Source organism: Thermobia domestica, chromosome 17 (genome assembly GCF_964235325.1).
Source record: "Thermobia domestica chromosome 17, izTheDome1.hap1.1, whole genome shotgun sequence".
NCBI lineage: Eukaryota > Metazoa > Arthropoda > Insecta > Zygentoma > Lepismatidae > Thermobia > Thermobia domestica.
Window position 1 is genome coordinate 138924801 of NC_137470.1, and position 13692 is coordinate 138938492.

Here is a 13692-nt window from a genome sequence, read left to right on the forward strand (position 1 = left end):
TAATAGCACACGAAAAACAGGAAAGAGAAGAAAGCTATCAAACAGAAAGAAATATAAAAGCAAATAAGAAATAAAAGAAAGAAGAAGAATGCATGGAAGTAACAGAAAATCAAAGGAAAAGAAAGCACGTAAACAGAAAATAAAAGAAAACCTAAAATAAAGAGGAAAAATATGCTAAGCTAAAAAATTAATAGCAATAAATAAAAAAAAACCAAAAGCAAAATCACAAATATGGAAACAGAACAAGAAGGAAAGAAAACACAAAATTAAGACGAAACATAAGATGTAATACAAGCATGTAGTTTCCACTGAACCAGAGACAAGGGAAAAGTAATTTTCACCTAACACTCTCGTGAGCAGTGCGAAAGATTTTCCCACTAAAGGAGACTAAATGTACTCTTACTTGTTGCAGTGCGAAGCGTTATTCCCAGTACGGCCATGAGTTTTTTTCATGACACTAAACAATTATTTTTTTTCGTCTTGAGCTTGTTCTGCATGTATTATATAAGTATGTGAATAGCAGGTTTTTTAACTTTTATTTGTAATTTGTAATATTTTTTTTTCTTTGTTCAAAATTGCATTCAAATACTTTATATTGGCAACGAATACGAAACAATATAGAAGCAACATCAAAACATCGCATTTTATCGATTGTATTTTACTATTCGTCTAAATGCAATTTTCGTTGCATTCTAAAACAACATTTTAGATGAATTGACAACTATGATATACAACTAGCGATTTGTGCTACTAAGTATATGGATCCCAAACATATGCGTGTTTTATGCACTACACATAACCTTTGAGATGTTTCATTTGTATAAAAATGGCTCATCATGCACTTTTCCCTGTTCCATCATTGTGGCTATGTATAATGAAATTATGCTATTCTAAACCATCGGCGCCGATTTGAGAATAACTTTGGTGAGTGTGTTCAGGTATGTGCCTTTCGCTGTCAGATATCCAGACAAAAGTATCCGAATCATAGAAGGGTAAGCAAACTTTCGGGATCAGGTTGCTTGGGCCCTTTATGCTGTAAACAAAACTAGACGAAACAAACGAAAACTAGAAGAAACATCATCTTACCAGAAATTGTTCATTAAAAAAACAAAAGAAACTAATTGAGAAGTAGTTGTAGCATAGAAATAAGAGAGATAACGGAACAAGAACGAAGAGGAAGAAATACTACAACTGATGAACTGTGTAAGGGATAACTGCTACTTCAACACTAAAATGTTTGATGAGAGCAATAGTTGTTTAGGGAATAGCCATCATTTACCTACGTTCTTGCACAACTGCTATAAACACGATATAAAAGATTAAAAGACTGTAATATTAAAGCAAAAGACATTTCCTCGGTCTTCGTAAATGGTGCCCCACACCAACAACTTTTCTCAAAAACAGTTGTTTCTTTTATACAATCATTTCAATAACGTATCAGATGACATACTTCTCACTTAAAATATTCTTCAAGGGGAAGGGGAGGGGTCTCCGAGTTTTATCATAGAACACACCTTGATGCAGCAGAATTCTCCATTCTATATGCTCTCTGACAATTTTCTATCTCCCTTACTGTTTGCAATTAATATGCACTGGATGTTTTATCTGTAACATTTAGTATATACATAAACATTCACTTTCATTTTCCTAAACGACATATTTTTAAAAATTGCTATTTATGTTTATGTGGGAAACAAGATACGAAAATTCGTTGAATGACGGTTCAATATCAAAATGGAATATGCAACATCAAAATTGAAAAAAAATGTTTCAATATCAAAATTGAAACCCACAATCAAACAAATAAGAGAAGATGAATGTTGACACCTGGAGTGTTACTGCACCAGAATACTGTTATAGTATCTATTTTCAAGCAGAAGAAAAATGTTCAGTACTGTGGAAACTACAGAGAATCAAATTAATGTCGAATACGATTAAGATTTCGGAAAAATCTTCGAAACACTATTAAGGGAAGAAAAATCAATAGCAGAAGAACAGCGGATTTATGTGAGGAGAAAGTGCAACGGACGCAATATTTACGCTAAGATAAATTACGGAGAAACAAAAATGATTGCATACGCTCTTTATTGATTTGACAAAGGCCTACGACAGGGTAACCACGTGGAGGAAGAAAGAAATACGTAAGGATAATTCAAGATGTGTTGTACGTAAGAAGTTGAAAGGAAAGTAGGGAGTTGTGTGAAGTCTTTGGAAGATAGAGACCTAGAAGTTAACAGAAAGAAAAGGGAATATCTCGAGCTCAACGGAGAAGGAAATGGAGAAGTAGGGTTACACGGACAACAATTAAATGAAGTAAAAATGCTGAAATGTTAAGCTCATCTGTTGCTAAGAGTGGTGATTTAGACGTAGAAATAACACACAGAATGCAAGAGGGGTGGCGAAATTGGACGAAAGTGCCCGGCGATCTGTGTGACCGCACAATCACAGTAAAGAACAAAGCCAGCAATGAAATACGGACCAGAAAACGATCAATACAGAAAAAAGAAAGTTCTGCCAAAATGAGAACGCTACGCTTGATGTATGCGATAACAAAAAGAGGTAAAATGAGGAGAGGAGTACGGGGAACAACCAACGTTAGAGATATTTCTAAGATCCAAGACTTAAGATCGCAGTGGTATGGCCATCTAAGCAGAAAAACAAACGACTTTATGATCAAGAAACTGATAGCACTGGAAATGTATGAGAAGAGAGGGAGAGAGGAAGACTACGAAGGAAATGGATAGATATGGTTAAAAATTACTTCAGGGAGGAAGATCTAGCAGGGAATGAATTTCGGGACAGTGCTTTATAGGGAAGACTTGTCAGAAACGTCACCACCACATAAACGGGAGAAAATGGAAAAATATTTCCAGTTTCAACTATTATGTGTTTGGTCGATTACTGGCCAATTTATCTTATCTATCAAACGTATTATAACAAATCCTAGCCTTCTGCTACTTACCCACATTATCATCTCTCTCGGGCAACATTTGAGTTCTATAGGACGTAGCTACATTTGTGGCTAACGAGAGACTTCTGCCGGATCCGTTATCACTCTGCCTTCTTCGTTCCCTACAACCTGTACCAAGTTCACTCTGCCTTTTTCGTTCACTGAGCTCCTCTTCGGCATCCTTTTCCAGCTCATCTAATGAGAGGAAGAAAGACTGAACTGAAATAAATTAATATCTAGTTTATGTTCTGGAAAATACAACGTAAACACTTGGGACAAAATGTGTAATTTCCTCTGAGTATGTCTTAATCGACCTCAAACATTTAAGCGCAGCGAAACGTTTAAATATGTTCCCTTGTAAGTATATAAAAAGTCTAAGAAGTCTATAAAAGAGTATCACATTACGTACCCCGTTTAATATACATAATTAGTATTTACATCATTTCATAATTAGAACGTTAGTTATTTAACACATTTCTTGATTACAATCTTACTTTATTTCGCAATAGGCACAACACACGTGCAACAGTGGAACTACGTACGTCAATACAGAGCGAACGAAGTCACAGCGATGAAGACGACCAGAGAACAGTACTCTTTGTGTGTGTGTGTGTTTGTTTGCATGGCATCCAATTTATCTGAAAAGTAGTTATGCTGTTTCGTGCGAGTGATACCTGACTCATGTTGCCATGGGGTCAATCCATTTGAAGTGATCCAGAGGTGGTTGCTCGATCATTTTTGAAAATTATGAAACCTACGCAGTCGTTTGCTTCATGTTTTAAGACTTCAAAACTGTTTACAATATGTTTATCTGAAGCGGTTTGCCAGTGGCGGCCATGTTTGTTTCGTGGCACGCGCCTACTTTCACGATTGTAAAGGTTAACAGAAACGTTCATTACGAAAACAGTACTTGGTCTAGAAGGATAAAAGCAAAATCATTTGATTGGTAATGGATCGAAGTAAAAACTAGGCCTATAGGTATTTACCTATGTTTCTCCTTTCTACGACAAACTTACAAGTAAAAGTAAACATCAATATCAGCGCAATTTCACGTTTTATAATGTTTTGTAAATAGGAAGAAGTGGTATACACAGTTTGATTTACTTTGTGATATCAAGAGATATCAGTAGTTTTATCAGAAAAATATTGATTGTGATATACTTACCCTTATGTTTTTATGATTATGTTAAAATCCTAGTTTTATCGAAAAACCCGAAGTTTGGGTTCAAATAACTCGGATGGGGCTACTGATAAAATTCTCAAATTAGCATAGGATGTAGTGTTGCTGTATATGTTTATGGTAAATAAAAGATATTGTTGTGTATTTTACTACTACAAATGTTACATCCTCTCAAAAATGAAACATATTCCGTTGAAGGGCTACCGTTAAAAGATTTTGAAAGCATTCCTACCTTTTTTTATCCTGGCAACCTGACCTGCCCACATGAGCCTCTTCGACCTGATGACCCTAACAATGCTTGAAATTATGTAGTTCCTCGTTATGAAGTCTCCTCCATTCTCGTTCCTCTTGGGTACGAATATTTATCGTTTATGTTACAGTGCGAAAAAGGAACGCGCGAGGACGAGCCAGCGAGCGAGACAGAAGGGTCCAAATATTTCTAGTCCCTGAATATAATTAACTGACTTCAAGAAGGAACAAATATTCGCAAATCTTTCTCTAGAGAGAGAAAAATAAAATATCTGATTTTCAATAAAAATATATTTACTATTTAGTATTTCCGAGGTTTCTCGTCAATCCCTTTCTAACACAAAAGAAAAAAAAAATTCTATTATTAAAATGTACCGGTACGCCGTACCGTTGCGTACCGCCAAAAATAAAAATTATATATATATATACACTGTATATAGATAGATAGATAGATATTTGAAACAGAAGGAAAGAGTGGAAAAGCAGTAATTCAGGAAGGGATCATGCAAGGATGCTCATTGTCACCAATTCCGTTTAGTCTCTGCATTAAAGAAGCAATTAAAGAAATTAAAAATACCAGCACAGCCTAGGGAAAATTGTTCACGGGCAGAAAATTCACGCTAAGAAGTGTTAACGATATCGAGCTGTTGGCAGACTGTGAGCAACACTTAGAAAGAAGTATTAATTGAATGTAACAAGTGCTTCGCAAAAGTTTCAATATGAAAATCAACAAGATCCAAACGTAAGTTGAGAAAAGAAAGCGAAAGAAAAAACAATGAGAATAATGAAAATCACAGTCAATAGGAATTGCAGGAATTCTGTTATCTAACGAGTACAATGACAAGTGATAATAGAGGCAAACAAATGAAATATAGGGAATAGCTCCAAGAAAGCATTCGGAGCAAACAGGCAAAACACTCAACTCGAAAACACAGACACAGAATTGATGAAATATCTGATGACAGCATATGTATACAGAGCAGAGGAATCAGGCTAGCAGCTACGAGTATAAGGTCGGAAAGCAAAATACCCAGAAGACGGGCGTGAATGAAACATACCAACCAAATAATACAAGATGTAGAGAAGAAATGGCACATGGAAACAAAATGTCTGGCAGAGGATAGGAAGCTATGCCAAATCAAGCAAAAGATTGCTGATCGAGAACTCACTTTTACCGACGAGTGTAAGATAAATAAGCAATAGTACTTTGATTGTTTTCTAAAGAGCTGCACAACAGTAATATTAACAATCCTTGTAAAATACACTTAAATATATTTCCATAGGGAAGTTTTATTATTGTTACTTACTTTTAGAATTTTAAGACTAGCTCGCTAAAAAAAAATGACATGTAACTTTACTAATATTTTACAAAAATAAAATTAATAATATAAAGAAAAACAAATACTAGAGAAAAAAGAACAAACAAAACATGAAAAAGAAAGAGAAAAAGTTAATAGCACACGAAAAACAGGAAAGAGAAGAAAGCTAACTATCAAACAGAAAGAAAAATAAAAGCAAATAAGAAATAAAAGAAAGAAGAAGAATGCATAAAAGTAACAGAAAATCAAAGGAAAAGAAAGCACATAAACAGAAAATAAAAGAAAACCTAAAATAAAGAGGAAAAATATGCTAAGCTAAAAAATTAATAGCAATAAATAAAAAAAAACCAAAAGCAAAATCACAAATATGGAAACAGAACAAGAAGGAAAGAAAACACAAAATTAAGACGAAACATAAGATGTAATACAAGCATGTAGTTTCCACTGAACCAGAGACAAGGGAAAAGTAATTTTCACCTAACACTCTCGTGAGCAGTGCGAAAGATTTTCCCACTAAAGGAGACTAAATGTACTCTTACTTGTTGCAGTGCGAAGCGTTATTCCCAGTACGGCCATGAGTTTTTTTCATGACACTAAACAATTATTTTTTTTCGTCTTGAGCTTGTTCTGCATGTATTATATAAGTATGTGAATAGCAGGTTTTTTAACTTTTATTTGTAATTTGTAATATTTTTTTTTTCTTTGTTCAAAATTGCATTCAAATACTTTATATTGGCAACGAATACGAAACAATATAGAAGCAACATCAAAACATCGCATTTTATCGATTGTATTTTACTATTCATCTAAATGCAATTTTCGTTGCATTCTAAAACAACATTTTAGATGAATTGACAACTATGATATACAACTAGCGATTTGTGCTACTAAGTATATGGATCCCAAACATATGCGTGTTTTATGCACTACACATAACCTTTGAGATGTTTCATTTGTATAAAAATGGCTCATCATGCACTTTTCCCTGTTCCATCATTGTGGCTATGTATAATGAAATTATGCTATTCTAAACCATCGGCGCCGATTTGAGAATAACTTTGGTGAGTGTGTTCAGGTATGTGCCTTTCGCTGTCAGATATCCAGACAAAAGTATCCGAAACATAGAAGGGTAAGCAAACTTTCGGGATCAGGTTGCTTGGGCCCTTTATGCTGTAAACAAAACTAGACGAAACAAACGAAAACTAGAAGAAACATCATCTTACCAGAAATTGTTCATTAAAAAAACAAAAGAAACTAATTGAGAAGTAGTTGTAGCATAGAAATAAGAGAGATAACGGAACATGAACGAAGAGGAAGAAATACTACAACTGATGAACTGTGTAAGGGATAACTGCTACTTCAACACTAAAATGTTTGATGAGAACATGACAAACTTACAAGTAAAAGTAAACATCAATATCAGCGCAATTTCACGTTTCATATTTTAAGTAGGAAGAAGCGGTATACACAGTTTTACTTTGTGATATCAATAGATATCAGTAGTTTTACCAGAAAAAATATTGATTTTGATATACTTACCCTTTTTATGATTGTGTTAAAATCCCGGTTTTTATCGAAAAAAATGAAGTTTGGGCTCAAATAAGTCTGATGGGGCTATTGATAAAAATCTCAAATCAGCATACAATGTAGTGCTGTTGTATATGTTTGTGGCAAATAAAAGATATTGTTGTGTATTTTACTACTACAAAAGTTATAACCTCTCAAAAATGAAACATATTCCGTTGAAGGGCTCCCGTTTTGGCGCACTGAATAAGTAGGGGTTACGTTTTTTCAAAACACGTATCAAAGTTCAGTTGCAATAAATTATACTTGCCCCATACAATTACGTACAAAAGCGGATAATAGCTGATAGGGCAGAGATGAACACAGTTCTTAAGAGCAAAGTGGAGTTTTTGAATCGTTAGCGGAGAAACTGGAAAACTCAGTTTCTCAAGAAGAAAACAGTAGAACTTACTGCAGAAGAATGTTTGGTGTTAGCACATTTTGCAGAAAATTATTCATTCGTATTTCAGAATGAGATACAGAGTTTTCACTGGATACAATATCCAAGCAACAGTTTACCCTTTCGTGTTCTATTTTAAGGAAAATGATAAATTGGAACACAAAACTGTTTGTTTCTTAACTGATCACTTAAAGAACGATACAACGACATTTTGTTGCTTTCAAAAGATTTTCACAGCGTATATTGAAGGAGTACATCCAAACATTAAAAAGAAGAAAAAAAAAACTTATTTTACTGATGGAGCTTCGATTCAATATAAAAACGCTGAATGGCACGTTTTCGGAGAAAATATTTTCTGGTGAAATCAGATGAAATAGCTGTGACCTCCGAAACTCCACAAAAACGTTTTGACCGCTGTACTAGATTTGTTGGTTCTAGAAGGTGCCACAAATATGTTTTTACCTCAGAAGGCACTGTAAGATGTTACGTTATTTCAAAGGACTACGACGACCACCCTGTGTTACGTATTCTACCACTTGCATCAAATTATTTTGTTAAAATCAAACATGATGGATGGATATCTTGCTAACATGTAGTTATATTTTCTGTTTTTACAACAATATATTTTTTTCTTTTCAAGATAGTTTCTTTTTATTGCAATCTCAGTTGTGCTAAGCGCTTCGGGTACGGTACTCTCTCTCATATAGTAATAGGTTATTACTATTGTTTAATCTCTGTATATTTAAGTGCTGGGAATAGGAAAATACACAAATAGATCATTATTGTTTCAATATTGAAACAATACACAACATATAGGACAAGTACAACACATAAACGTGCTCTAAAGACAAGGAAATTTCTACACAGCCCTTCTTTAGTTTTCCAAAACGATATCACAGCAATTGAGTATATTTCATTTTTGAGAGGCTATAACTTTTGTAGTAGTAAAATACACAATAAGGTATTTTGTTTGCTATAAACATATACAACAGTACTACATCCTGTGCTAATTTGAGATTTTTATTACTAGCCCCATCAGAGTTATTTGAATCCAAGCTTCGGGTATTTCGATAAAACCAGGATTTTAACATAATCATAACAACATAAGGTTAAGTATATCGCAATTAATACTTTTTCTGGTACATACTTCTGACATATCTCTTGACATCACAAACTAAATCAAACTGTGTGTATCATTCCTTCCTACTTACAAAACATTACAAAACCTAAAATTGCACCGATATTGATGTTTACTTTTACTTCTATCTTTCTCATAGAAAGGAGAAACATAGGTTGTCCTTTCGTTTGATCTGTATTCCCCAGTTAGTGAACGCTCACTCACTGCAAACACTGACTGAGGAATATAGACCAAACGAAAGAACAACAGTTTCCTGCATGAGTTGACAGATAAAACAAGAATAAACAGAATTGAATATCATTGATATAGTAAGCAGCAAGAGAAATGAGCACTGACGGATTTTTCGCCAAGTGTGCATTTTGCCCTTTCTTGCATTCTGCTGATAGCGGCATTCTTCACCGCTGTGGGTGTGATAAGACAGTGAGTCACAACTAGACGAAACAAGCGAGCTTGAGAGCCTTGACTGGACTAACCATTCATCCTACTTTATTTTGCTTCACAACAACGGGTTTCCAGTTCAATTTTGTGAACAAAACACCTCCTAGAATATGACGTAATTTCTTAATACTTTGATCCCCTTCTGCTCAAAAACACAAAACGCGCTGTTGTGTGTGTTATGGTATACTAAAGGAGTGACTTTCCCAAAGTTTCAGATTTTCTTTTTTTCATCCAGGCACACTGGAGAGATTGAACAGTGATTGGACACCGAATTGGCATAATTTCCCAACTTTACGATTTTTTTCAGGCCTTTGGAAGCAGCTACGGGACTGCAAATTTTTGTGTATAAATTTATGACCCCACACTATATGCACACAAATTCAGATCTCTACGTCAGTTTTTTCCTCTTAACAAACATATCTTCAATATCCAAAAATGTTGCTACTGTAGGCCCTGATTTCACTTCTTTCAAGTGGTTTTAAGCAAAAAGTTAAAGAGATCAAAGATTTAGCTCTGCACAAGTTGGAGACGCCCGGCAATTTTCAATTTGCTAGGACAAATACGTGCCAAGATATTCAAAACAACGTAAATGCATGAAATCGAGAAAACGCAAAATGGCGGTAGCCGCTGCGTCGCTACAAGATGTTTTAAAAATCAAATGATCGTGGTTTTAAGGTACTCTTATATCGACTCAACATTTCTGAACAAATTAGATTTTATTGAAAAGGTCGACCGGCAATTTTTCTTATTTCGCGATCACTTAGCATGGAGGGTCAATCCAAATTAAACCCACCAATGATGATTGCTGACAAAATTTAGTTTTTGATTATTCTTTTTACCTAAGTTTGCACCAGACTCTGGGAGTTGAAAATGGGTATTCATTTACTTTTTAGCCATGCAGGTTTTGTCGTAGCGGCCATTTTGTATAGGCACATGAGCGTATTTTGAACTTTTCAGAGGATTCCGTTAAACGCTGTAACGTTTTAGGTTTTAAAGGTAATGAGCTCAAACCAAAACCATATGAAAGATAATGGAATGGACAACATTCTGTGTTCTGTGGACATTGAGACGTACTTTAGAACGTCGGAGAAAAAAAGCTCTGAACATTGATGTTGGAAACCTAAAATTGTCCGTTTTAGAATGTAAATTTTGAAACGAAATAAATGAGACTCACCTTCCCAAATTTGCACAAAATAGACGATAGTTGTGCAGTAACAAGTTGGTAAAATTGCATCACTGAGACTCGAGTAGTTTCTGAGTTATAAGGTTTTTCTTCACTGGGACTTAATATCATGAAACGCCATTGGAGTGAATATAAACTTTATAGCAAAAGTCAAAATAACACGATAGTAATATTAAATGGGTAAAGTATGCATAAATTATAAATCATATCTTGTACAAAAAACGAAAGTTGTCTGTTGTTTCTTTTCTGCCTACAGCGCTGATGTTAAGACATGAGTGAGGTAAATAGTTGACTAATTTATGTACAGAGTTTGGCACTGATAATTAAAAGTACGACCTGTAGGAGTTGTGAACTCTGTGGGTGTGAGTTTCCGGTGAACCTTAGTGATTCGCATACACACTTTGTCATTCGTACATAGTTTAAAACAGGTTCTTGGGCCATGGGGATGAAAAAAGTGAACAAAATGATCGTTATTTTCCTGACTGACGTCTTAAATTCCCCCAATCCATCATTTCTGTCACAAATACAGGCTACGGTATCATTAAATGCAAATGACAACATGCTATGTTCTGGAAGTACTGAAATCAGTAAATTCATCTTATTGTGAGTATTCATAACATCTGATTTGTGTTTTCGTCAGAGGTACAAATCTATGGTATGATCTGGTATTAATAATGTTTTTACAAGTAGCAAGTCTCCAATTTCTTGCTGTTTGACTGCACTTCTTCTGATTAAACGTAGATAAATTGGGGTAAAAGTGGATGTTAATGGATGGGAGTACGGTAGGTAGCGGCATGACGTCACGCCGTTCCCCTTGTCTATTTTTGCCCATGGTATTTTTTTTTAGAAACTGGGGGACGCCGTACATAATTTTTCGAGGTCACTTTTACCCCTGCCTGAGATACTATATTAACACAAAACCTGCACATCTATTCAGTTTTCAAAATCGCGAATTTCACACCCTGCAACAACTTATAACTCAGAAGCTAATCAAGTCTCAATGATGGAATTTTACTCACTTGTTACTGCACAACTATAGTCTATTTGTTTTTGCAAATTTGGGATTTTTCACTTCTGTCCTCCCTGAGATATTTGATGGTGAAAATACACAATTTCGAAAATTTCCAAAAAAAATTAAATATACGGTTCTGAGATCTGAAACTTGTTTGGGACGTGTTTTGCTATCTATTCTCTATGTAGACAAAGAATTGATAGTCTTATTTATTTCGTTTCAAAATGTACATTTCCAAATGGCCATTTCTAAGTTTCCAAGCTCTTCAGAGCTCTTTTTTTCGACGTTCTAAAGTACATCTCAATGTGCACAGAACAAAGAATGTTGTCCATTCCATTATCTTTCACATGGTCTTGGTTTGAACTCATTATCTTTAAAACCTAAAACGTTACAGCGTTTAACGGAATCATCTGAAGAGAGCAAAATACGCTCACGCGCCTATACAAAATGGCTGCCACAAACAAACCTGCGCGGCTAAAAAATAAATGAATACCCGTTTTCAACTCCCTAAATGTGGTACACTCCGCATCAAAAAAATTGCGACAGCTAACGCCCTGCAGTTAGGTCACCCAATATACACCTTCTTATCCCATAATCGTGTCAGGTAAAGAGACCCCTTCTCTCTCCTCCTTTCTTCTCTTCTATACTAAAATTACCTAACAACATAAGCGCAATTCTTATTTCAAACTACACATGTATTAGTTTCGATAAAATGAAATAACAAAACAGAGACGAAACAAGATTCATAGGTTGATGTAAGGAGAAACTGATACACAATGAAAAATTGAAACCAATGGATGTTTATTAAACAGAGATTGATAAATGAGGCAGAGAGAGAGAAGAGGAGAGAAGAAGAAAACGAAAAGGGAGAACAGATAACACTGAGGAATTCAAACGTAGTAAGAAAAGAACCTAACATTATAAAGTTCCGTTTCCAGAAATCCAACAGTAATATAGAAATAACGTTTGTTTTTACATATTTTTTCAGAACTATTCGAATATATAGAGGATGCCTTAAACGTTCATTATGTCACTTTCATAATGGATAGCATATTCAATTTTAAGTAGAACTGTAGATCTCCGAGACACATCTGGGATGTCAAAAGTTTAACACACATGCTTTGTTTCCGCGTGGTTCGATTGCAAATTCGGTAGTGTTCATTAGACGTACTGTTCCAAAATACATTCTAATATACCCAGTAGCTAGCGTTGGTCATATTCTCCATTTCAGACTACTAATGCAAACTGAACAAAAAAAGAAACAAAAAGAAAGGAGAAAAAAGAAACAAAAATAAAAGAGAAAGAAAAAAAAGAGAAAAATGACGAGTTCTACTTTACTGTTAAATTTCTATCAGAAATACCCTATATTAAAAGTCCAAACTGTATCGTAACGAAAAGTTACAAATGTTGGAAAGGAAAAGTTTATATTCCTCATAGATGTAGCATGTTTCAAATGTCAACGTAAAAAAGACACATTTAATTATAGAATTGGAACAAATTTTGTGTAGAATTAGTATAAATAAAATTTTGTTTTGAAATAACCAAAGAGTTACCATTTTCTAGTCTTTTCCGAAGATTTATCTGTTCCGAACATCCAGCATTGATTTAATCTCTTCCGGATATAACGTAATTTGCACAGATAGAAATGAACACGCTCAGAGTTCAAATGGATCAAGGTGCCATTCGGATGATATTGGTTAGTTTACAGACCATCACTGGGTCGAGGATTTAAATCCGTAGTGATCCGGTAATTCGACTGAGACTCGGTAACCCAGAGGATAAAAATCGAATTTTACTTATTCCCTTGCGTTTAAACAGTACTTTTTGTCAGAGATGACCAGGACTGGAGATGTTATCCCCAGAGCACGAAAAACACGACGCCGAAGTTAACATTTAATTAGATTCCCCAGACCAGATATATCAGGCTCTTGCTCCGTTTTAACTTTGTAACATGAAGTGCGTGTGTGTGAGAGAGGGAGAGAGAGGGAGAAGTGAAAGGTGCAAAGACAGGATAGAGAAATGTCAAGACAGAGAGAAAGGGGGACGAATATAAATATGGAACATACTTATCATTACAGTGTATGATATAGAACACACACACTGTTTATTTGAATTATCGCCAGTGATGCCTTGTAAGTTCTCCATCAGAAGATAAATCTCTGCAGCCATTATTTTATGCGAAAAAATCATACTACGTTATGGGGAATTGAACCTAGATTTTCCACTTGGAAGTCTGGCTCGTTATCACTAAACCACCGAT

General features: G+C 34.9%; 1 protein-coding gene across 8 annotated transcripts in view; it reads right to left on the reverse strand.

The window, feature by feature from the left end:
• LOC145674372 (uncharacterized) overlaps window positions 1-13692 on the reverse strand; it is a 104921-nt gene that overhangs the window by 49011 nt on the left and 42218 nt on the right. For 7 of the 8 annotated variants that reach the window (XM_081744348.1, XM_081744341.1, XM_081744342.1 and 4 more), the window contains one exon: window positions 2963-3169. In XM_081744348.1, coding sequence (XP_081600474.1) covers window positions 2963-3169 — 207 coding nt within the window. The remainder of the gene's footprint in view (window positions 1-2962; window positions 3170-13692) is intronic. The other variant, XM_081744347.1, reaches the window with a different exon arrangement.